Genomic DNA, 27,230 nt, shown 5'->3' on the forward strand with positions numbered 1-27,230 from the left:
GGAGCTCTTACCAGATGCCATGCATTGTGCCAGGCACTTTACACTTGTTCACTAATTTAATCTTCACAATGGCCCCATGGGATTGGTAAGGTTATCTTCATTTTACAGATGAGAAAACTGAGACACAAAGAAATCAGGTAATTTGTCTGTGGTCACACTTTTATTAAGAGTGGTTGAACTGGGATTTGAAACTAGCAGTGTGACCCTGGAGGCTGCAACTAACAGGCTATTTTTCTGGATAGTGGTTAGTTCATGTGCAGTAAGATGTAATAGCTAAAATAGAAAACTCATTAGCCAGCAATTCCCAGATCCACATATTTTAAATCTCTGTATTTGTATTTGCTTTATTTATATCTCAGGTGGAAATCTCTAAAGGACATTTTTGTAATTATTTTTTTTAATTTAAAATTTATAATTACTTATCTGGTTAAACAGAGATATATCTCCTTGAAAGAAGATATGGGGGCCTCCTCAGTGGCGCAGTGGGTTGAATGCCGCACTGTGAAGCTGTCCGCGGACTCGGCAGTGCGGGTTTGATCCCAGCTGGTTGACGAAAATCCCACATGGTGCGGCAGACCTCTCCTGTTGTGCCAGCTGCTCCCCTCAGCAGTGTATTTCTGTTCTGTCTCTGGTGAATCCTCTCACCCTCCCGCAACTCTGGCCTGTACCCCAGCTCTTGTATAAAAATAAATAAATAAATCTTAAAAAAAAAAAGATACGGGATAGGAGAAAACACTTGCAAACCATATATCAGATAAAGCATTGATATCTTTTATGTGTTATTAATAACAACGTTTGTTATATTAATACATCCCAAAGAACTAATACAGCATAGTGTGTCTGGTTAACAGTACTGTATTTATACCTAAACATTTGCCAAGCGGGTAGATCTTATGTGAGGTGCTCTTATAGCCCATACACAAACCACAAACAAAACCATTACAAAAAAAAGGGACACAAGGAAACTCTGGAAGTTGTTGGATATATTTATTAACCTTGAGTGTGAAGATGGTATACTGGTATTTGCATATGTTCAAACTCATTAAATTTTATATGTTAAATATGTACAGTACTTTGAGTATCAATCATATTTCAATAAAGCTGTTAAAAATGTAGTGATGCTTATATATGTAGTTAATCAGAGAATAACTAGGGCTCACAGAAATATACCTTAGGGCCTTCACATGGAACTATCCAAACAACTCTGGTTACCATGAAATCTCAAGTAGTTAAAACTTCTTTCACACGCGTCCATCAGCTTCTACGTTAGAGTTCAATGAGATAATCTCTCTATTCATTTTTAGTGTTTGGATGTTGGGAATTTGCCTTAGGCTATATTGTATCAATATGAGTTCAATTTGCAATGTAATCCATTGAGGTTCTACTGAAGAAATACTAACCACCATTTAAGAACTTTTCTAGTTGAATGGTTTAGACTCAAATCCAATTTATCATTTACTGTCTATCACTGGCTAATCATAATAGTTTGATGCTCAGTCAGTCTGCAGATCAGAGATTACTTATATCGGCCTAGCACTCAGTGTGGCTGTGAAGATCAAATAAGATAATGTATGTACATCACCAAGTACAGATGACCATGCTTAATAAATTTTAGTCTAATTTCCTTGCTTTAAGAAATTTAAAGACTAGACTAAGTCTATGGGACTATGGGAAGTATAAAAACAACCTCCACAGCTCCCCCTGCAAAATACCCTGTAAACATCCATATACTATACAAATTAGAGCAGATACCGTCTTTCCCATCAGGTTCATTTCTATGAATCAGCACATTTTGAATGCAACATACAAAGATTTCAAGAATTAGTAAAACAAAAAAAGACTGCATTTCATTAAGGCAAGCAAGACAACTTTTGCTTAAATATTCACATAAATACCTTAAACATACTAATTCTTAATCAAGAGAGCCATCTTTCTAGGCTGAATAGGATGTTACATCTGTAGACTAGTAGATAATTATTCAGCACTCAGTCAAAAATGCACTGCTTTGTGAATAACAAAAGATATTGGGAAGGAAAATATTTAAGACTTATCTTGAAGACCAAGATATTTGCATTTCATAGAAGAGATTTAAAACTGTACTGGAATATAAGGTGCTCCAAACAATTAAAGGCAATTGCTTCCCTGGTTTGTTGCCAAACCCTTTACTTCTCACCCCTTGCAGTGGCAGTTGAGCTGGTCCTGGTCTTCGAATGTGCTAGATCTTCTTGGTGAGCCAAGTTGTAAACAAACAAAAGGGCAGGCCATCATATTATGACTTTCCTCTTCCTCAATTAAGAGTACTCCTTTGAAAAATAGAACTCACATTTGTGGGAAGGTATATTTTGAAATTTTATCCCTCTATACCTAACACTGCTCAATAAATATGTGATGAATGGGTGACTATGAAGGCTGAATGTGTAACTAGCCTAAGGTCCTACAGTAAGATAAAAATAAACAATAATTATAAAATGATAGAGTCATTTTGGAAAAAAAGTTTGGTAGTTCCTCAAAATGTAAAACATAAGAATTTCCATATGATGCAACCACTCCACTCTCGGTATATACTCAAGAGTACCATAAAAATGTCCTCACAAAAATGCGTAGATAAGTATTCTCACCAAGTTTATCATAACATCCCCAAAGTGGAAACAATGAAAATGTCATCAACCGAATGGATAAACAAAATGTGTATATCCATACAATGGATTCTTACTGAGTAAAATAAAGGAATGAAGTGCTGATACATGTTTACAACATGGACTAACCCTGAAAATGTTATACTAAGGGAAAGAAGTCAGATACATGCTGTGTGGTCACATGCTGTGTGATTCCATCTACCTGAAATGTACAGAATGGGCAGAGACAGTAAGCAGATGCCAGGAGTTGAGGAGGTTGGGGAGCAACTGTTAGTGGGTACAGGGTTTATGAGAGGTGATGAAATGTTCTGTGATTAACTATTTGTTATAGCTGCACAACTCTGTGAATAAACTAAAATACTCAATTTTATATATTTTCAAAGGCTGAATTTTATGGTATGTAAAATGTACATCTCAATAAAGCTACTTATTATAAAATGAACACAATGATGGGAATTCTCTATTTGCTAAGGGTTTTTAATGAAAGCTTAATTTGAAGTCACAACAAAGTCTGGGAAAATTTCTGTTGCTTAGTACTTCCTGGTATTCCAAATTAGAAACAATGTATAATCAATTATACAATTACAGAAATGTTATGGCGTGAGAAGATCATTCCAAATGAACCCTCTCATCACCTTACAGGTAAGAAAGCTCCAATAAGGATAAATAACTTAAACAAGGTTATATTACAAGTATTGGAACCAAGGAGGACTCATTTTCAGTCCAATTATTCATCTTTTTTCTTTGTTGAACTTAAATTATCTTTAAAATTTCCTTTTTTTTTAATTTAAAGGAAAATATACCTTAAAGCAAAGTAAGGTCTATTTATCTTTCATATGAAAGCTAAAACTAGGACAAGATTACAGGAAATATAGAAAAGAGGTTAAGGAAAATTAAAACTGCATCCTTTTGCTTCTATCAACGAGAACAAGACAATTATTCATACTTACAGTTTCCACTCTTTAAAGATAATGCAAGGTATGAATTCACAGGAATACAGAATGCAACAAAGACTAGTCTTTTCCCTTTGGAATGGAAGTATTGACACTTCACAAAGATACTAAATATCAGGAAATTTCTACTCTAGCCTTCACAGAGCTGCCAAATTCAATAGGAAGATGTCTTTCAGAATATCAATTTCTGAGGTTCCCCCTTTGAGACCCAATTTTTGTTGCCTTTGTCATAGCTGTTAGCAGATGTAGGTGCAATAAGTAATCTTGTAGTATTTAAACACTCAGGAAATTGATTTCCTATGATAACAAAATATGTTCTTTGAAGTTCATATTGTCTTCTCATCACGTAGCCAACTTTAAAATTTTTCATTTGCTTATACGCACACACACACACACACACATATAATTTCACTGGGAATATGTATTTTTTTTTAAAAACATTATTCAATGTTGATCTTCAAAAGCTTATATTACAAAATATCATACAACTTACGGTCAGAGATAATGCAGTAATTGTGTGGCCCAGCTTTTCCCCAACGTTGTCCACATGTAGCTAAGCCTGGTGGTGAGAGGGAGTACGGTGAGTTGAAATAGTGGGCAAAAGCGGAAAGATGGCCATAACCACAAACACTGTCATACAGTCAGTTTCATTAGGAAATTCTGGATTTGCTCGATAGAAATATGGTGCCATTGTGTACCTGCTATGTGCCAGACTCTCTGCTAGATGCTGGAAAAACCCACGTCTTAGCCAGGATTTCTTAGTGTCTCTAAGACACTATGCCAGTGTTGCTGTGACTGTCAAGAGCAAATGTCTCTTTGTCTAGATAGTTCCAGTTATTACTTGTTGTTTCAGCATCAGTAGCACCCCCCTTTCATTCCTACCATCATACCTGTGACTCTCTAAGAGGGGGAACAATAAATGTAATGCACAGATTTTTCCAAAACTTAAATGATCAATGAACTACTTGTATCTACAGTCCTACAATCATCTCCTAGATTAGTTTGGGAAATGCTCATCTACTCTATTCTCTGCACTTGACAGCTGAGGAAACGAAGGACCAAAGATTCAACTAAGAAAAGGTTGAAATAGGATTAAAGCCCCTGACTCCCTGTCTCTCTTTCTGAGGTGCCGTTGATAAATCACAGATTGTCATACTAAATACTTTCAACATGAAGAAAATGTCCTCTGATTGGGTAACAAGTATTATATATTTTCTCCTCAGACAAAAATAAATCACCCAATCATATATTCTACTTTTCATTGAAATGGAATTCAAGTTAATTTTTCCTTTTAAATCCTAATTTCAGTAGAATAAACTGAAAATTGATTCAATGAGGAAAGTTGTTAACTCTTCAAGCTTGTAAATTAGTCCATTTATTTCCTACTGTCTGCTTGCCTTCCACTTAATCTCTGATAAATATGAGGTAAATGAATTTTTCATATCTTCATAGCATCACTGACCTCACAGGTGTGTGTTTGGTAAGGTAAGGGAGGAATAAATTTACTAACCAACACACTTTTCACTGCCTACCACTAAGAATCCTATAATATTTTATTCCCTTCTCTGATTTTAAGAGTACTTGAAAATGAGGGTAGTTGTTTCCTGGGACATACAATGTCCATGAAAACTCTAAAGAGGTTGAATTACAATTACAATACCCTCATCCTGTTTTCCGATTCTGGTTGCACCAAAAGATATGGACCTAGAAGAAATTCAAGCAAAAAAATTCTATCCTTAAAAAAAATCAGTTATTCACATTTTGGGTCACACATAGTTACTGGTATTTCTAGCTAATTGTTATACATTTTAGGTTACCTAGGTAGCACTTTTAGAGAAGAAAAAAGTGAATGATTATACAAACTTTAAAGAAAGTTATTTCTTATAAAGCTCAGAAATATAAACAGCCTTTTCTGAGGGAGATAATTGCAAGTTAAAACTGGCTGAAAGTTTTGGGAAATTCATTTCTGTTCAGTATGTAGTTTTGCTTATTATCAAGAAAAAAGTTAATTAAATCTTACCCAGATGAGATAATCAGTCCAGTAGATGAAAATAAAATTTACAAATGAATAAGACAGAAGAACATTTCTAGAGAGAACTGATTATTGGTTTTGTAGATGGCTATGTAAGATGCATGTGACTAAAAAGTCTTCTCAAAATCAAGTGGAATTTGTGATGTGTTGCTGAGCTTTGACTTTGGAACACAACACTCTTGTGATTTAAAAAATCTTTTCTATTACAATTTACCACTTAAAGTTATGAACTTAATTCTAACTACTATATCAATTAGAACCACCTGTTATTTCTTTTTTTTTTTTTTAAAGGGAATACAGATTTTGACCACATCAAATGTTTTCATTGAGAAGTTGACACAGACATTCATATGGTTTATTGCGGATGGTCTCAGAAGCTTTCCTGTGTATGAGAAACAGAACTACAGGCCTTTTTGTACAAGTTCCTGTATAGCTTGTCCATGCTGTTCTCAAAGATGGGTCGATGGGATTTTCCTTTATAAGAGGCTGCCCTGTTGGACCAATATTCGCCATCATCCAAGTGGAAAGAGCCATGCGGCCGCTGAAATGAGCTATAAAAAAAGGATATAATAAATAAATGAACAATAGTTAAATTAGTGGTATAACCACATTAATCCTATGCTGTGTACTTTGGGGGTATGTGATACCCTGTTTGGGCTATGAAAAATAAAATATGAGAAGGTCTGTGTTTTCAAAGAGTGATAGTATTTGCATGAAAAAATAAAAGGAAAATTGTGTGTGAGAGATAAGTGTTAAAATGGAATTCAGAGGAGAGAGATAGGCGCAGCACGGAAAAAGAAAGCACGCTTGGTGTGGGATGGCCAGAATGAGAATGGCCTCTGGAACTGAAAGAGAATTCCAGCTCACCCTTTCACAAGCCATCGGATCTTTGACAACTGGTTGAACTATGGGGTCTCAGCTTCCTTAACTAAACTGTTGCATTATTGTTTTAAAAATCAAAGAGAGGAGAGGGCGGAGCAACATGGCTGCGAGGAGACGCTGCGAGTAAGATCTCCCATTAAAAAAAGCTAATAGGGAGGAAAAGCGGCAGGTCCCAGTGAGAACTGGGACACAGAAGATAAACGGGTGACTCCAGCAAACTGCCCGAAGAAGAAAGTTGCCATAAAAGAGGACCAGAAGGGAGGGAAGCGCAGAACCCTGCTCCCCTCCCCCGCCCACAGAGTTGGCACTCTCCGACCCGCAGAGAGGAGGAAAACAACAAACCAAAACGGCCAACAAGAACAAACGACGCAGCAAGCGGGACTATGAGTGGAAAGGAACTATTGCAGCCACCACACCCCGTGAACGGGAGCCGTGGAGAACCCTGCAGGATTCGCCGCGGTAGCGAGCGAACGGCTCCGGGCGCCATTAGAGAAGAACAAAGACCCCGGGAGACGCGCACACAGCCCGGGCTGCCGGTAAGCTTGCGCGGGTCCCAGGCTGCCCAGGTCCCCGCGCCTGCGACCTAGGCTTGCGGGGAGACGCGCGGAGGCCCTCACTGAGTGAGCAGGAACCAGGCACCCAGGCACGGGAGCGGGGTTCAAAAGGCGCCATTCCCGCGCCACTGAACTGGGCTACAGCCCGCGTCCTGGACCTGAGGGCTTTGAACTGAGACCCGGGGCACGAAAACTCGGGGCGTGGGTTCTCCACGATGGTGGGGCACAAGGCAGACACAGCACCCCAAAGCTGTTGAGGTGTACCCTACCATCCCCGCTCTGTTCCCTGTCCCACGGGGTGGAAAATCAACTCCCCAAGGGCTCTAGGAGAGATCTCTGGCGCCACCTAGCGACTTGAACCAGCAGAGGCTCCTGGAGGACCCAGTGGCCAGCTGGGGAGTTAGCCCACACCTGGCCCCTTCCGACCAGTAGTCTGAGCCCACAGTGGGAGCAAGCACCCACAGCCGGGGCAGACCAGGCGCGCAGAAGAGTGTGTCTGAGACCGGACGCGCAGGGAGTGTGTCCCACATCGCCATTTTAGAACACGGACATTTCCTCAGTAAAGACTACCTGCAGAAGTCTTCCTCAGGAGCCAGAGGTGAGCGGGGGAAGTTCGCCCATGCCAGACCCCCTCTGGCCTGCAGTCCAAGCCCAAAGGGGGAGCAGGAACCCACCGCCGGGGCAGACCAGGCGCACAGGGGAGTGTGTCCCCACATCGGCATTTTAGAACAGGGACCTTTCTCCAGTAAAGACTGCTTGAAACTGACAGATGGCTCCTGGAGGAACCAGAGGGGAGCAGAGAAGCTCACCCAAGATGCCGGCCAGTCCCAGCAACACAGTGTCCCAACGCATACGGCAAATTAGAAAACAGACAGTAGGGAGGAGAAGAACCACACGCAACCTAGCAACTCCCCAGGGAAAAAGCACACCACAAAAAGAAAACCAGCCCCCAGATGGCAACGACAGTAACTTGGAAGAACTTCTGAGCCTTCCAGAAAGAGAATTTAAAATTGCCGTGATTAAAAAACTGACAGAAGTCATAAAGGAAAACAATGATAAAGGAAAAATAATCAACGATCAGAAGAATGAAATTGAGTCCCTAAAGAGGGAAGTAAAAGAAATGCAGGAGACCAAAGAGTTAATGGAAGAACTAAAAAATTCTGGGAAAAGCAATGAAAGCAGAATAGATGAAATGGAAGAACGAATAAGTTCTCTTGAAGACACAGAAATAAAAAGAACCAAAACAGAAAAGGAAAGAGAAGTACGAAGGAAAAAGAACGAAGAAAGACTTCGGGAACTATCTGACTCCATGAGGAAAGGAAATATAAGAGTTATAGGAATACCAGAAGGAGAGGAGAGAGATGTAGGAACGGAGAAAATATTCAAAGAGATAATTGAAGAGAACTTCCCAAATGTGAAGAAGGAGCTGAAAATTGATATACAAGAAGCAAGAAGAACACCAAACTTCCACAACGAAAGGAAAAATACAGCAAGACACGTAATAGTAAAGCTCCCAAGAATCCAGGACAAGGAAAAAATAATGAAGCTGGCAAGAGGGAAGAAACAGATAACATTCAAAGGAAAGCCAATCAGGCTGACATCAGACTTCTCCGAAGAAACACTACGGGCAAGGAGAGAGTGGAGGGACATAGTCAACAGACTCCAAGAAAACAGATGCCAACCAAGAATACTCTATCCCGCAAAGCTCTCCTTCCTCTTTGAAGAAAGAATATGGACCTTCCCAGACAAACAGAAACTCCGGAATTTCATTACAACTAACCCCCACTCCAAAAAATTCTACAAGGAGTCCTAAAGCCAGAACCTCAGAGGGACGAATAACAATGAAAGAAGGCCAAAAAAAAAAAAAGTTATTAAAAGAATAAATAAATAAAATCAAAGGAAAGACAAACACAATGGCAAATACAGATGCTAACATAGCAATATTAACTCTAAATGTAAATGGACTAAACTCTTCAATAAAAAGACACAGAGTTGCAGCCTGGATTAAGAAACAAAACCCAACCTTTTGCTGTCTCCAGGAAACACATTTAGCTACAAAAGATAAAAATAGGCTCAAAGTTAAAGGATGGAAAACAATCCTACAAGCAATGGACCAAAAAAGAAAGCAGGAACAGCTATACTTATATCAGATAAAACAGATTTCAAACTCAAAAAGATAAAAAGAGACCCCAATGGTCACTACATTATGATCAAGGGGACAATACTTCAAGAAGAAATAACACTCATTAACATATACTCACCAAACGAAGGAGCACCAAAATATATCAGACAACTGTTGTCCTCTCTGAAAACAGACATCAGAGAAAAAACACATACGTAGTGGGAGACTTCAACACACCACTATCAACAATGGATAGATCAACAAGACAAAAAATAAGTAAAGAAACCAAAGCTCTAAATAAGGACCTAGAGCATTTGGGCTTAACAGACATCTATAGAACACTAAACCCCAAAAACGGAGTACACATTTTTCTCAAGCGCACACGGATCATTCTCCAGGATCGATCACATACTGGGGCACAAGACAAACATCAACAGATACACCAAGATTGAAATCATATCAACCATCTTTTCTGACCATGAAGGCATCAAACTAGAAATAAACCATAAAAAGAAGGCAAGGAACTTTCCTACCTCATGGAGATTAAAAACCACACTACTGGAAGACCACTGGACTAATGAGGAGATCAAAGAAGAAATTAAAAAATTCTTTGAATTGAACGACAAGGAGGACACCAATATCCTAAATGTATGGGATGCAGCAAAAGCAGTAATAAGAGGAAAATATATAGCAATAGAAGCTCACATCAAGAAACAAGAAAGAACTCAAAGAAACAACCTAATCTCGAAGCTCAAAGATCTAGAAAAAGAACAACAAAAAAACCCCAAAACCAGTAGAAGAAAAGAAATAATAAAACCAAAGCAGAAATAAATGAAATTGAAACTAAAAAAACAATCCAAAAGATCAATGAAATCAAGAGCTGGTTCTTTGAAAAAATCAATAAAATAGACAAACCCCTAGCCAGGCTCAGAAAGGAAAAAGGGAGAGAAAGCACAAATAAACAGGATCATCAATGAAAGAGGAGAAATCACAACGGACACAGCAGAGATCAAAAGAATAATCAGTAACTACTATGAACAGTTATATGGAAACAAGTTTAACAATCTAGAGGAGATGGACAAATTCCTACAACTATACAATCACCCAAAGCTAGATAAAGAAGAAATAGAACACCTAAACAGACCAATTACAAGCAGCGAAATTGAAATGGTAATCAAAAACTTCCCCAAAAACAAAAGCCCAGGACCTGATGGATTTACAAATGAATTCTACCAAACATTCAGAGACGAATTAGTGCCTATCCTTCACAAACTCTTCCAAAAAATTGAGAAGGAAGGGACAATACCAAACACGTTCTATGAAGCCAACATTACACTAATACCAAAACCGAACAAGGACAACACAAAAAAGGAAAACTACAGGCCAATCTCCCTAATGAACACTGATGCAAAAATCCTCAATAAAATTTTAGCTATCAGAATCCAACAATATATCCATAAGATAATTCACCACGACCAAGTAGGATTCATTCCTGGGACACAAGGATGGTTTAACATCCGAAAATCAATCAACGTTATCCAACACATCAACAAAAAGAAATATAAAAACCATATGATAATATCAATAGATGCTGAGAAAGCTTTCGACAAAGTGCAACACCCATTCATGATAAAAGCCCTTGAAATTCTTGGGATACAAGGAACATACCTCAACATCATAAAGGCCATCTATGACAAGCCAACAGCCAGTATCATTCTCAATGGTGAAAAGCTGAAAGCAATTCCATTAAGATCTGGAACAAGACAAGGATGTCCACTCTCACCACTGCTTTTCAATATAATACTGGAAGTCCTAGCCAGAGCAATAAGACAAGAGAAAGACATCCAAGGAATCCAAATAGGAAAAGAGAAGTCAAACTATCACTATTTGCAGATGATATGATAATATACATAGAGGACCCCAAAAACTCCACAGAAAAATTAATTCAACTCATCAATCAGTTCAGTAAAGTGGCAGGATACAAAATCAACATGCAAAAGTCAGTAGCCTTCCTATACACAAACAATAAATCTGAAGAAGAAGAAATCAAAAAAACCATCCCTTTTATTATTGAAACAAAAAAAATCAAATATTTGGGAATAAATCTAACAAAAGAGGTAAAGGACCTATACAAAGAAAACTATAAAACACTGTTAAAAGAAATAGAAGAAGACACAAAGAAATGGAAAGACATCCCCTGCTCATGGATTGGAAGAATAAACATTATTAAAATGGCCATCCTACCAAAAGCAATCTACAGATTCAATGCTATTCCAATCAAAATTTCAATGTCATTCTTCAAAGAAATAGAACAATTATTGATGAAATTCATATGGAATCACAAAAAACCCCGAATAGCCAAAGCTCTCCTGAAAAAAAAAGGGAATGGAGGCATCACACTCCCAGACTTCAAACTATACTATAAAGCCATAATCATCAAAACTGCATGGTATTGGAATAAGAACAGACATACAGACCAATGGAATCGAATAGAAAATCCAGAAATAAACCCACAGATTTATGGTCAACTAATCTTTGACAAAGGAGCAAAGACTATGCATTGGAGCAAAGAGAGTTTGTTCAATAAATGGTGCTGGGAAAACTGGGTCGCTACATGCAAAAGAATGAAGCTTGACCACTACCTCACACCATACACAAAAATCAACTCAAAATGGATTAAAGAACTAGACATAAGACCTGAAACCATAAAATATATAGAAGGAAATATAGGCGAAACACTACGTGATTTGCACATCAAAGACATCTTTACAGACACATCACCCAAAGCAGTGATAGTGAAGGCAAAGATAAACAGCTGGGACTACATCAAATTAAGAGCTCTGCACAGCAAAAGAGACAATAACAAAACAAAGAGAACCCCACCAACTGGAGAACATTTTTGCACACACACTAATGATAAAGGACTGATCACAAAAATCTGCAAAGAGCTGATGAGACTCAACAACAACAAAGAAAATAATCCAGTCAAAAAATGGGCAGAAGAGCTAAAAAGAAACTTCTCTGAAGAGGAAATGCAAATGGCCAACAGGCATATGAAAAAATGTTCAACATCACTTGTCATCAGGGAAATGCAAATCAAAACTACCATGAGATACCATCTTACACCAGTGAGAATGGCACATATTAAAAAAACTAGCAACAACAAATGTTGGCGAGGGTGTGGAGAAAAAGGAACTCTCCTGCACTGTTGGTGGGAGTGCAAACTGGTCCAACCACTATGGAGAGCTGTGTGGAGATTTCTGGGCCTACTAAACATAGAGCTTCCATATGATCCAGCAATTCCACTCCTAGGTATTTACCCAAAGGACACAGAAACATCAATTCCAAAGAGCACCTGCACCCCTATGTTTATTGCAGCACTGTTTACAATAGCTAAGCTTTGGAAACAACCCAAATGCCCAAAAATAGATGACTGGATCAAGAAGATGTGGTACATATATACCATGGGATATTATTCAGCATTCAAAAAAGATAAACACATGCAATTTGCAGCAACATGGATGGCGCTGGAAGGGATCATGCTCAGCGAAATAAGCCAAAAAGAAAAAGAAAAATACCGGATGGTCTCACTCATAGCAGGAATCTAGAAACTTAAATAAGGACCAGGAAAATGAATAACTATAAGAAAGTGAAAATCAAAATCAACAAAAAACTATGAACCAGAGACACTTTTTGGGGGGCGGGGGCGGGAGGGAGGGATTGGGGTCAGAATGGGGGGGGGGCTGCAATTGTATGGGGAATATAAAAATAAAATTTATTATTTAAAAAAAATACATCAAAAAATATTAGAAAAAAAAGAATTATGGAAAATTGGGTCCTATTACTATAAACTTGACAACTTACAGTATGGACTAATTTTTCTTTTGGGATCTGTGGCAAAAATTAAAACATGTGATTTTGGATAACTTGAAAAAAATAATAAAAATCAAAGAGAATCTATGTAAAGTATATAGTATAGTGCTTAACTTGCTCACACAAATTACTAAATATGAGGCACTAAATTTGGTGTTTTATATACATATTTGTCAATAAATCTTACAACCCTCTGAGGTTGGAAAAAGAGACTCGGGTAAGGCAAGTGACTTATCTTAGACTACCACTCAGCCAGTAAATAGCAGAATGGAAAAAGACACTAAGTCTGTGGCTCTATGGACCTTCTAGTATGCCATGCTGCTGGTCTCCATAAAGGAAACCTAGAGTGAATATGGGCCACTTTGGGAAATGGAAAACAAAATTTGAAGTAATAGGGTTTTGAGGATTTTGAAGGGGAATAAAAGAATAGGAAGTTATCAAATAACAAGGCTAGTTCTAATGGGAACAGAGAAAGTAACTCTTCCTGAAGACTTGACAGCATGTTTTTGAAGGTAACAAGGATATAATTTTATTATCATAGACATTAATTTCTGAATTTAATGTATCATTTGCTACAAATAAAGTATTAACTTTTTCAAAAACTGAGTTCATTTTATTTTTTAATAAGCAGTTGACTTTTTATTTTTTAATAAGCAGTTGCTTCAATAAATGAAATATTTGTTATGGATCAGACATTTCAGGCATGTTAGAGACTATGAAGTTTGTGTAACATAAAACTGAATATATTGGCTACTATTAAATGCTACAAATATTTTCTTCATATATTTAGAACCTCACTTGACACAATCTCTTCCCCTGAATTATCAGTCCCATGAGGTTACTTCTACCATCAATTATGATGTTAGAATTCTTGGAGCTGCACAGCTGTAAGAAGAATTTGCTGTTTGGTCTTAAGTTAATTTACTATGTGAATACAATCAAAGTGACCAAAAGAAAAAAAGGCACAGAGTGGCCTTGCTTATTAAAAGAGTTGACTTTAGGGTCTCTCTGGTGGTGCAGCGGTTGAGCGCTGGGCTGCGAAGCTGCCTGCAGCCTCTGCAGAGCCAGTTCCACGATACCCGGCCACCAGCGAGGGTCCCACATGGTGCACAAAACTTTCCTGCCACACCTGCTGCTCCCCTCAGCAGTATATTTCGTCAGTCTGCCTGTTCTGTTCCCTGCTCTGGCTCTGGTGAATTCTCTCACCCTCCCATGCTTTTGACTGTACCCAGTGCTTGTATAAATAAATAATTAAATCTTAAAAAAAAAAAGAGTTGACTTTAGTGTCAGTGAAGGGGTAGAGCATTGAGAATATTTGTATAGTCACTCTTCGAAAAATTTTGGCATGACCAAATAAGGTTGAATGAGCAACTAAGGTTGAATGAGCAACTACTCTTAGGTGCAGCAAAATTGATGCACATGTGTACCAGGACATTATTTGTAACAGTTAAGAACAACCTAGATGCCCATCTACATTCGTACAGATAAATTATGGTGTATGCATACAATGGCACAGTAGACAATGGGGAACATTAATGACCTCCTGCTGCATCATCATGGATGAAGCTAAAAAACAACTGAATGGGAAGAAAAGCAAGCTTCAAACGAAATAGTTATAAGTACATTTATATAAAGTTTAAAATAAGAAAAATTATTTTATTTCTTAAGAACAGATGCATATATGGTATAATTATGAAGAAAAGTAAGAGGAGGATTAACAGAAAAAAAAATCTCAGGCACAATTATGTCTATGGAAAGAGAGACAATTAGGGGCCTACGATGGCTTTAGAAATATGGGTTATGATTACTTCCTAAACTGGATGGTGAGTAATTTGGTATTCATTATTTTTATTAACACTATTGTTATTATTTAGGATGCGCAAACATTGACTATATGCTTCTGTAACAATTGATATATTTAGTGGTAATTAAAAAAAAAATCACTTCCATGTATCAGGACAACCAATCTCTGTACTTTCTCTTTTTTTAAAAAAGATTTATTTATTTATACAAGCACTGGGTATAGTCAGAAGCGCGGGAGGGTGAGAGAATTCACCAGTCAGAGTGGAGAGCAGAGCAGGCCGACTGATGAAGTACACTGCTGAGGGGAGCAGCGGGCAGCAGGAGAGGTCTGCACGCCATATGGGACCCTCACCAGGTGGCTGCGGATCGAACCAGCGCTGCAGAGGCTGCAGGCAGCTTTGCAACCCAGCGCTCAACCGCTGCACCATCAGGGAGGCCTCCAATCTCTATACTTTCTAAAACAGTAGTCTATCTTGTATTTTCTACGAATCTTTGCTAGAGACTGTCAAATTTCTTTTACACTTAGTACCACCTCTTTCATACGGGAAAAATTTTTTTTAATGATATAATCTCTGGGATAACAAATTTTAAAACATGTTTATCATTGAATCTATCTTGTCCATTCAATTTCTAAAACAAGTTCTAATAAAGCCAGTGCAATCTTTACAATGTTTCACAGTGCCTTAGGCAAGTCTTAGTGCTATTGCTTTGATTTAGTTGCCATATTTCTTTCATTAGCTTCACTCAAGAAATAGTCCAGACAATGGAATACAATTTCTTTCATACAATTTCTCATCAAGCCTAACTCCTGCTGTCACTTAAAACAATGTTTTGATAATTTGAGTAAAGTGATAGGAAAAATCACACAAACAAATATATTAATAGAAAACATGTACTTTATCTAACAGCCTAAGCCCCCACATTTGTCTCTGTTTCTTCACCACTTTAGGATTCCCTCTTGTTGTAATGTATTCGTTGTTAACTGTTGCTTTGCTTTATTTTATAGCAAGTCAGCACTAATTAATACTGCATAAAACACAGATCTGGTCATTTCTCTGTTTTCCATAATCATCAACCTTTTAGTATAGTACTGGTCAGTAATAATGTCTTTTTCTGAATTCTCCATTTTAATTTCCAGGATAGTTCTACTACAAAAACTTAATGGATGTTTAAATTTACAACATACACCACTATCCAACTCTCAGAAAGGTAAACTGCAACAGAACTGCTAAGTTTAAAAATAATTATCTAAGTTTTTCCAAGATTGTAAACCAAGTTCTTAATCCCCATCATAAAGTTTTATATTCAATGTTACCAGGTATGACTTGCTGCAGCTTTGGTTCCATTAGATAACACTTTCATGCTTCAAAGTTGCTTTACAATAATACTACCCCCATGGCTTACACCATACAGAAAATTCAGAAAAATTTTTAGAGGTGACTATGAACCCAGTCAGGTTCTATAAAGAAGAGCTGAAGTTGTCAAAATGGACAATGTAGTGTTTTTAGTTCTTTTTGGCAGGGAGTTAATTTTTATTGAAAATGCAAAATGTTCTAATTTAGTAAATAGTACAGTGGTTCTCTGGAGAGAATTTGGGGATCAGTTCAGTCTGGAAGCCTGGATCACAAAAAAGTGATGTGAACAGTGAAAGGGCCCAATATGGTCCATGTCAAGTATAAACTAAAAGTATCAGAATCCTACTTCTAGACATGGAAGCACTGGCTCTCTAATTAAGGAACTCTGAACATACCTGAATCAAATCTGATTTTTCACTACTGGGTATATCAATAAGTTTAAAGAAATGTGTAAGTGATAATAACAAGTTTTATTATTGTAATAGGCTTTTAAAAACTATACTTTTATTTTACCATAAACATCTCTAGCATATTCATTCCAAGCATTTATTAACTCTTACTACATTCTATAAAATACTGCATCAGCATTGTACTACATCAGTTCAAATTAGGTACACTACTGTTATTTTATTAAATGCAATGTATTTTTTAAAAACTTACTTTTGTTGAAGGGTACCCTTTATTTAATCATGACAATGCTAATAAGAAAAGAAAAAAAAAAAAAAAAAACAGAAAAAGAGCAGAGACCAGTATAATATCTGAACACTGAGCAGTTTCAAATCTTAATTACATGGTGTAAATTGTAAATTTATTTATTTATTTATTTAAACTTTTTTTTAAGGTTTATTTTTATGTATACAAGTACTGGGGTACAGTTAGAGGTGCGGGAGGGTAAGAGAATTTACCAGACACAGAGCAGGGAGCAGAACAGTTAGACGGACGGACCGACGGAAGACACTGCTGAGGGGAGCTGCAGGTGAGGCAGAAGAGGTCTGCCCCATCATGTGGATTTCCCCCTGGCTAGCCGGGAATCGAACTCACAGCTGCAGAGGCTGCGGACAGCTTCACAGGGCAGCGCTCAACCCGCTGTGCCACCTGGGAGGCCCTGTAAATTTATTTTTAAAGCTAGCCTATAAGCAGAGAAGAGAATGGTTGTAGGCAACTTAGCATGACTAGGAGACAAAGGACATAACTTAGTTTCTTAGCTTAAAGAAGGGTGAGAACTCACTTCATACCTTATTTTCTATTTCTGTATCCAATGCAGACTAAACATATACTACGTGTAGTCTATGGCCTAGATTTCTGTAAGCAGTATTCAGATAAAAGATCTATGAGGTGATATACATGGAAAAGAAGGTCAGAAGGTAAGATAGATGTGCTACTTAAAGAATATTAATTCTGGGCCTCCCCTGGTGGCGCATCGGTTGAGCACTGGACTGCGAAGCTGCCCACAGCCTCTGCAGCACCGGTTCGATCCCCAGCTGCCGGTCAGGGCCCCACATGGCGTGCAGACCTCTCCTGCTGCCCACTGCTCCCCTCAGCAGTGTTCTGTCAATCTGCCTGTTCTGTTCCCCGCTCTGGCTCTGTTGAATTCTCTCACCCTCCCGCACTTCTGACTGTACCCAGTGCTTGTATAAATAAATAAATAAATCTTTTTTTTTTTTTTAAAAGGAACATTAATTCTAAGAAATAATTGGAAAGGTCATGAGAAGGAAAAAACCAGCCATTTGGGAGCGCCGGGGCACCCCGAGGTCGCAACCTCAGGAGATTTTTTAAGCATGATATGAAACCACTGCCATCCATGGAGAGCCTGGAAAGATCTTAGAATGTTGGCAGGTGGCATTTTTAATAACAAATGTCATATGTCCTTGGGCAGCTTCTAGGAGCAAGGAAGGCAAACAGAATATATATTGATGGGAGAAGAGACGGTGGTACTAGAAGACACTTACGAGCTAAGAAATATCTGGAGGATATGGAGAGATAAATCACTGCACCTTCCAAGATGATTCTGAACAACCACTCAAACTATTCTTTAATGCCCAGAAATGTATGGCTTCTTCTACTTAATCCATTTCTTCTATACAACGTGAAGAAAACAAGTGCAAAGGATAGACTAAGGTCATGAACTACAGGTGTTTTGCTGGTTTCTAAATTCCTGCTATGAGTGAGACCATCCAGTGTTTTTCGTCTTCTTTCTGGCTTATTTCGCTGAGCATGATCCCTTCCAGCGCCATCCATGTTGCTGCAAATGGCATGTGTTTATCTTTTTTGAATGCTGAGTGATATTCCATGGTGTATATGCACCACATCTTCTTGATCCAGTCATCTATTTTTGGGCATTTGGGTTGTTTCCAAAGCTTAGCTATTGTAAACAGTGCTGCTATAAACATAGGGGTGCAGATGTTCTTTGGAATTGATGTTTCTGTGTCCTTTGGGTAAACACCCAGGAGTGGAATTGCTGGATCATATGGAAGCTCTATGTTTAGTAGGTCCAGAAATCTCTACACAGCTCTCCATAGTGGTTGGACCAGTTTGCACTCCCACCAACAGTGCAGAAGAGTTCCTTTTTCTCCACACCCTCGCCAACATTTGTTGTTGCTAGTTTTTTAAATACGCGCCATTCTCACTGGTGTGAGATGGTATCTCATGGTAGTTTTGATTTGCATTTCCCTGATTGCAAGTGATGTTGAACATTTTTTCATATGCCTGTTGGCCATTTGCGTTTCCTCTTTGGAGAAGTTTCTTTTTGGCTCTTCTGCCCATTTTGTGATTGGATTATTTACTTTGTTTTTTTTGAGTCTCTTCAGCTCGCTAAGAGCATTCATTATTCTATGAGGACATCAGAAGTCTGCATACTTAAATCTCTAGAAACTTCTAAATATTGATTTTACACATGATCATCACCAAAGAAATCTTTCAGGATCAGTACAATCCTGATTACTTTCTGAACTGTGTAGGTTTTTCTTCTGATTCATCAATGAAAAATACTTGTTTTAGAATTGAAAAATCCCCATACTTCGCCCCCTCTTGTCACCGATGAAGACATGGAGGTGCCGCTGAAAGCCATCTTCCCTCAGCGCCCACGGGCCCGAGGAGGAGACAGTGATGATCACTGAGGGAAGGGCCGGGCAGCCGTAGTCTCTTCTGACTTGCTGGAGAAGCAGCTGTCAGTAGTTCTCCTGAAGCCTCCTAATAAAGGTTAAAGGCTCCATTTAAATAGGCCCTGGCGGGGCCTCCAGAATGGCCTAGGGGTTAGTCTCAGCGCTCTCACCGCTGCGGCCTGAGTTCGAACCCCAGCCAGGGAGCTACCCACAAGGAGCGTGGGAGTTAGCCCCCCCAAGGGGGCATGGAGCTAGAGCGCATGTGGTGCAGCAGAAGGTCCCTTCTCTCTGTGCCTGCTGCTCCACTATGCTCTGTGCTTCAGCCCCTCCTCCTCGCCCGCCCCTCCTCCTCCCCTCGCCCCGCCCCTCCTCCCTCGCCCCGCCCTCCTCCCCGCCCCTCCTCCCTCGCCCCGCCCTCCTCCCTCGCCCGCCCTCCTCCCTCGCCCCGCCTCCTCCCTCGCCCGCCTCCTCGCCCGCCCCTCCCCTCGCCCCGCCCTCCTCCTCCCTCGCCCCGCCCCTCCTCCCTCCTCCCTCGCCCCGCCCCTCCTCCCCTCGCCCCGCCCCTCCTCCCTCGCCCCGCCCCTCCTCCTCGCCCGCCCTCCTCCCTCGCCCCGCCCCTCCCCTCGCCCCGCCCCTCCTCCCTCGCCCCGCCCCTCCACAAGCTTTATCCTAATAAAATCTGACACCTAGATCCCAGCCATTTGGTATTTGTATTTATAATCAGACGTTTCATATCACAAGAGGTGAATTCCTTTCCATAATACTCAATAAAGGTTTCTATCAAGCAAAACTTCAATTGACAAAAACATGTAGTGGAGGATGTGACGGGTGTGTGTGTCACAGGGACTGGGTGACACAATGCATGTATGCACATATGCAGGAAGCCACGTGTGGAAAGCAACAATAAAAGTTTTCAAACTTTTGGGAGTTCAGAATAGCTGATAGGGAGATGTCATGTTATAGATCTAATAACAAACTCTGAAAAGCCATTTTGTTATCTTTTAAAGATACCATAAAACCACAAAATGTTACCAGGAACATCAAAATTTACTGAGTTTATAGCAGCAGCTCTCAAATTTTAATGTGCGCCAGAGAAATAGGAAGGGCTTGTCATAACTCAGATTATTAAGCTTCACCTTCCTTAGTTACTGAATGAATATGCCTGTGATATAAAATTTCGGATTTCTAGCAAGTACAAGAACTATACTTTAGGAAGCACTGAGTTAGAGGTTTAGTTTTCTATAGAAAAAAAAGCTTAGGGAAAAAGCTGCATGCTGATTTATCTTGTTTTATTATTAGCAGAAACATACAGTAAACTTTGTCTATCCAAATTAATTACTGAAAACTTGTTACTTACAGGTTACTTACTTTCTTTCCCTGAATTAGAATGTGTAGAAATGAGCTATGTAAGACAAATAAGATCTAACAGCTTTCACTATTTGCTTTAAGAAGTGCTGCCTCTTAATTCCACTCTTGATTCATTATCTAGAGATATTATTAAATACAGCAATCATAAAATGAGTTTATTTAAATACTGTCTTAGAGTTTCAGCAATTCAACGGACAATTATTAATAAAGGATCCAATTTTAATATTTGAACTATTTTTATTTATTTTATTTATTTTTTTTAAATAATAATTTTATTTTTATATTCCCCATACAATTGCAGCCCCCCATTCTGACCCAATCCCTCCCCTCCCGCCCCCGCCCCAAAAAGTGTCTCTGGGTTCATAGTTTTTTGTTGATTTTGATTTTCACTTTCTTATAGTTATTCATTTTCCTGGTCCCTTATTTAAGTTTTACTAGATTCCTGCTATGAGTGAGACCATCCGGTATTTTTCTTTTTCTTTTTGGCTTATTTCGCTGAGCATGATTCCTTCCAGCGCCATCCATGTTGCTGCAAATTGCATGTGTTTATCTGTTTTGAATGCTGAGTAATATTCCATGGTATATATGTACCACATCTTCTTGATCCAGTCATCTATTTTTGGGCATTTGGGCTGTTTCCAAAGCTTAGCTATTGTAAACAGTGCTGCTATAAACATAGGGGTGCAGGTGTTCTTTGGAATTGATGTGGGACTACATCAAATTAAAGAGCTTCTGCACAGCAAAAGAGACAATAACAAAAACAAAGAGAAACCCCACCAACTGGGAGAACATTTTTGCACACAACACTAATGATAAAGGACTGATCACAAAAATCTGCAAAGAGCTGATGAGACTCAACAACAACAAAGAAAATAATCCAGTCAAAAAATGGGCAGAAGAGCTAAAAAGAAACTTCTCTGAAGAGGAAATGCAAATGGCCAACAGGCATATGAAAAAATGTTCAACATCACTTGTCATCAGGGAAATGCAAATCAAAACTACCATGAGATACCATCTTACACCAGTGAGAATGACACATATTAAAAAAACTAGCAACAACAAATGTTGGCGAGGGTGTGGAGAAAAAGGAACTCTCCTGCACTGTTGGTGGGAGTGCAAACTGGTCCAACCACTATGGAGAGCTGTGTGGAGATTTCTGGGCCTACTAAACATAGAGCTTCCATATGATCCAGCAATTCCACTCCTAGGTATTTACCCAAAGGACACAGAAATATTTGAACTATTTTTAAAATAGAGCTCCTAGTACACATCAGACCCCTTGATAGGCAGTCAAAAGCAAAGATAAGAAAAAATGTGTGCCTTCAAGGAGCGCACCCTTAACAGAAGGAAGCACACATAGATAGTAAAATAGTTATCATTGTGAGATAAATATGCCTAATTGAAATTGTGTATAGGAGAGGAAGTGACAGGACAAAGGAGAAAATGCCAAACAATCTGTTGAGGCCATGAAAGGTATCTCAGAAGAGAGAGTAACATGAGCTTAGTCCTAAATAGTGAAATAGTAGGCACACGTTCACTTGATAAACAGGAAAATCTGTATTATTCCAGGCATTATCCTGTAACAGAACCAGGGCATGAAGCAGTCTGGAATGTCATGAAATACAAAGGATAGCTATAGAAGAGAGAATGAGACTGTGAAGAGTCAGAGAATTTTATCCTGGAGGGAACAAGGAACCCACAATGGAGACCACAGAAGTGGTTTCTCCATGAATGGGAGATAGAATGAAGATTACTCTAAAATCGTCCTTAACCTCAAGTGTTATTTTTAGTGTATATCTGGGTAAAGAGGACAAGCAGTCTTTATGTAAACTTTAAAATCAGTACTGTAAAGTGATACTTTAAGACATCTCTCTGGTTTCATTAATGTAGGTTAAACTCAGTATCATTATCGCCAAATAATGATATCTTTTCATTATGCTTTTATGATTTTTCTCTGTTTCCAGTAAAAAGAAGTAGACATAAAACTGACCTAAAGTGTGACATAGCCAGAATATTTGAGTATTTTCATGTTAAATTAAAAAAGAACACATTTTTTTTATTCCTAAAACCCGGTATCACTGAAACCTAAACACCTATGTACAATCTGAACCTAATATATCATGAGACACTACTTATTATGAAACCCCAGGCTAATTTGCAACAGCTGCTAAGAATCTTTTCCATGTCTCATCAAGTCAGCAGTCCACCTTCCCAATAGTTAACACCATAATGGCCTACTAGTCATAAAATCATAAATCCTTACTGAAAATTATAGTGCAATGGTTTACTTTCCTATCGTGAATTTTAAAAATTGGGCTGTAAGTGTTGTTAGTCACAGAACCAATCTTATTGCCTGACAGTTTTCTTTAAGAGGACTACATGTCCAGGTGAACTCTGGACATGTCCGATGTTAAGTTGCTGACCTGTGTTAAGTTGAAATTATTTTTATCCTCCCTTCTCTTTTAGGGGCCAACTCCCATCTAAAAACACACCATCTTATGCTTGGTCTTTAATTAGAACTAATGCTTAATTAGGCTATTCATTTCTCACCTAGATTAGAATTATATGGATTAAGAACCACACACTGCAATGTTAGTCCATAAAATAGCAATCCAAGTAACAGAGCTTTAAGTAGGCACAATAAAGGGTAAAAATCTTTCTTTCTCAAGGTGTGCACTCTCTTGGACTTTTCTTGTTTGGATTACACTTTTTCACTCCTCCGCAATACTTTGTTTACCTGGATGAGAGGCCCAGGTTGCTTCTTGATTGGGAGACGATAACTTTGGGAAAGGTTCTATGAAGAAGAAGTCCCTGCACCTTCATAGAACATCTAGCCTAGCTTACCAGGGCAAAAAAGCAGAGATTTGAGTCCAAAGACCCAGGTAGCAATGAACATGATTCAGTATCTGGAGCTTTCCCGTTATAATTGTTCTTGTGGAAACTCAGGAAGGTGGAAGCCAAGTAGCAATGAGTGGTACAACGTGAAAGGATTCAAGAACATTTAATTAGACAAACCCACAGTTTACATTCAGCTTTTCACACTGCATTTTATGGCAATGGACACAGAATTTCTCAAGTCTACATGGGATTTGCTAGTATAAGATCCCATGAAAAAATTATTTTTAATAATACTTATGAAATCTTAGACTAGAATTTAACTTTGTTATTAAAAAAAGACTTACTTGTAGTCTAAAACTATAGAAAGTGTTATTTGGATTAAAATAAGTATGTCCTGAAATAAGCTCTAGGTATGTGGATTTGCAGGGAGCCAAATACACGGTAAATCTTCACCATTTAATGACTATATTTACTTTCATTAAAGAGTTTCAGTAATGCAAACACTGAAATATTTCAATAGGCTTTTACATAGTTAAAAATTATATAATTTTTAACAAATAAATAACAATTATCAATTTGAGTTTAAACTCTCCACCAATTCAGCAGATTAAGAAACAGGATTTTTATAACAATTCTGAGGAAGATCTTTTATAATGCTTTTTATACACAGCATTAACAAGGTACAGAGTTCATTCCTGGGGTCTCCCTTGTGGCCTAGGGGTTAAATCTCAGCCCTACCACCTCAAAGGCCCACCATGACGGCCAGAGTTTGATCCCTGGTCAGGGAGATAACCCACATGGTGCAGCAGATCTCTTCTGTTTTGCCTCCTGCACCCCTCAGCAGTGTATTTCAGTAGATCTGCCTGTTATGTTCTCCATTCTGTCTCTGGTAAATCCTTTCATCCCCTCATCCCTCGTACCTCTGGCCTGAACCCCAGTTCTTCTATGCAAAATAAATAAAATCTTTAAAAAAAAACAAAACCAAAGTTCATACCTATATTCAGGGTCACTGTCATAGGCAGAGTCTCTGTATAAAAGACCTCTTTTCATTTCCAGTTCATCATCTTTATCTGGGTCTCTCTCATCCTTAAAAATGAAAAGATTTTTATTAATTCATTTTGTAATTCAAACAACATTTATGTTTCTTTGGAAAATGTTCTCCCCCTACTCCACTCTAAGAAATTGAATTAAATGCTTGGATTTCTAAAGAAAGAAACAAGAGAGAATTTATTATTCAGTTCAATAAAACTAGCATAATTTTATTATATTTTGGCTAATACTGTTTATCAAAGGCTAGACAACCAGTAGATGCTTCTTCAAACAATGAATGAAGGATAATGAATCTGTGTAAAGATAAATAATAAGATGTATAGTACTATCTTATATATTATTATCAGAGCTCCTAAAAGATTATACCTGCACTTTGAAGAATAAGTATTTGGATAAATTATGTAGATGCAAGCACTATAACATATACCTACGATATACACAAGAAATGACTTAGAATTACTACCCATAAGTCAAAATGCAGTAACAAGCCACAGAAAGTGAAGTTTTTTGTATTTTTTTTTAAGAAAGAAACTGTAATGGAATAATAATGGACCTTTTTTAGTTTTCATTACTTCAAGTGCTCATGTTTTCCTTACAGAATGCTAGAACATTTTATAAATGAAAAGAAGAAAGTAAAATGATGCATTAAAAATTTTGCAGAATTTACTGCAAGTATAGAGATCTGATCAATTAATAAAGATATTTTCAACTTAAACAGAATTCTGCACCCTACAAGGTCAGAGCAGTACATACAGAATCACTAAAACTAACTAGATGCTGGGTCATAAGAAAATCTTAACAAATTCCAATGAATATAGAGTGTATTTTCTAGTATAAAGAAATTCAGCTAGCTGTCAACAACAGCAACAACAAAATGAAAGAACAGTCAAGTGGGTAGAAATTAAGAAACACACTGCTAACTTACAATGGCATCCATAAAGAAATCACACAAATATTATAAAACATTTTGAAGTGAATAATAATAAAGATACAACATTCGAATTATAAGACGTAGCTAATGTAGTGCCTACAGAAATTTATATACTTAAATGTAGACATTAGAAAAGACAAATTAACAACTTAAGCCTCCATTTTAAAAGACTATAAGAGTATATAGAATAACAAGTAGTATGTTTATGTAATAAAAAGACTTGCCCCAGATAAGTAAAAAATGTTCATGTATTGTTCTTTAGGAAGATTGATAAAATGAACAAACTTTGAGTCAAGATATTTGTAGAAAAAAGAAAACGCAAATTATCAACATCAGGATTGAAAAGGGAGTCACAGTAATTTATTCTATAGCTGTTAAAAAGGAAATGAAGACAGTATGAAAATCTTTATAGCATTCAATTTGATAATATAGATTTAAAAAGAAATAATTCTTGGGCCTCCCAGGTGGCGCAGCGGTTGAGCGCTGGGCTGCGAAGCTGCCTGCAGCCTCTGCAGTGCCGGTTCAATCCCCGGCCGCCTGGCGAGGGTCCCACATGGCACGCAGACCTCTCCTGCCACGCCCGCTGCTCCCCTCAGCAGTGTACTTCGTCAGTCTGCCTGTTCTGCTCCCCGCTCTGGCTCTGGTGAATTCTCTCACCTTCCTGCGCTTCTGACTGTATCCAGTGCTTGTATAAATAAATAAAAATCTTTAAAAAAAAGTAAAAAGAAATAATTCTTATAAAATTAAACTCATCTAAGTGATGTAAGAAAAAAGAAATTTCAGTAGCTAATATTAAAGAAATTAAATCTGCTACTGAAATCTCTCCCACAAAGATAAGTTAATTTAAAATACTTTAGAAATAATCTTACATAGGCTATTCCAGAGAATGACTGGGACTATTTCCTAACTTATTTTTCTGAGCCCAACCAAAACCTTAGGAGGAACTACAATCACTAATTTAAATGTAAGATAGTGATTAATATGAAATTGTAAGGTGGTCACTGGCACCAGGTCAATGTGCAAAGATGTATTTAACATACCAAGAACAAATAGAAGACAAAATTTTTAAAAGATACAATTTCTAATTGCATAGATACCAAATACACAGGAATAAAACCACTGAAAAATCCAAGACTTATAAAATGAAAATGGGAAAAATTAGGAAAAATGAAAGATCTAAATTAATTATGTCATAATTTTCATCAACCAGAAGACACAATATTAGAAAGATGTCACAGCTCCCGTAATTAAAGAATAGGGCCACAGTAATCCCAATTGAAATCCTAGCAGGTTTTTTGAAAATGGCAAGTTGTTCCTGGTAGGCAGATGGAAATTCAAAGGATGAAGAAGAGCCACAGCAACATGCAACCAAGCAAAACTGAATGGCATACCGATAGGTATTTTTAAGAGTCATTAAAAACCTATAGCAATTGACAGTGTGTGGTAGTATTACAAAAAAATAAAAAAGACCATTAAACCAACAAAATAGAAGAAAACCTAGAAAGAGACTTATTATCTATACACAGTACCATTAAATAGAACAGAATCCAGGACTATCTTCATGTAAATACAGTGAGTAAAAGAATGGCTGTTTAAACAAAGATGTTAGTTATAATCATATGGGGGGAAAATAAACCTTAATCCAAATTTCCCATTATATATAAAAATCAAATCCCATGCATAGTACAACTGTATGTGAAAGACAACATACAAAAGTCACAGATTAGTACAT

The 27,230-nt window shown here is 38.0% G+C and overlaps 1 protein-coding gene across 2 annotated transcripts in view; it reads right to left on the reverse strand.

Annotated features, from left to right (window-relative positions):
- Positions 1-5,896: 5,896 nt before the first annotated feature.
- SPATA6 (spermatogenesis associated 6) overlaps positions 5,897-27,230 on the reverse strand; it is a 98,606-nt gene continuing 77,272 nt past the window's right edge. Inside the window, exons 12-13 of one of the 2 annotated variants that reach the window (XM_037498269.2) lie at positions 24,512-24,603; positions 5,897-6,172 (exon numbers count right to left, since the gene is read on the reverse strand). In XM_037498269.2, the coding sequence (XP_037354166.1) occupies positions 5,992-6,172; positions 24,512-24,603 (273 nt within the window). In that variant the 3' untranslated portion in view covers positions 5,897-5,991. The remainder of the gene's footprint in view (positions 6,173-24,511; positions 24,604-27,230) is intronic. The other variant, XM_037498271.2, reaches the window with a different exon arrangement.

This window comes from Talpa occidentalis, unplaced genomic scaffold, assembly GCF_014898055.3.
Source record: "Talpa occidentalis isolate TD23 unplaced genomic scaffold, MPIMG_talOcc4v2.1 talOcc4.9, whole genome shotgun sequence".
NCBI classification, from domain to species: domain Eukaryota; kingdom Metazoa; phylum Chordata; class Mammalia; order Eulipotyphla; family Talpidae; genus Talpa; species Talpa occidentalis.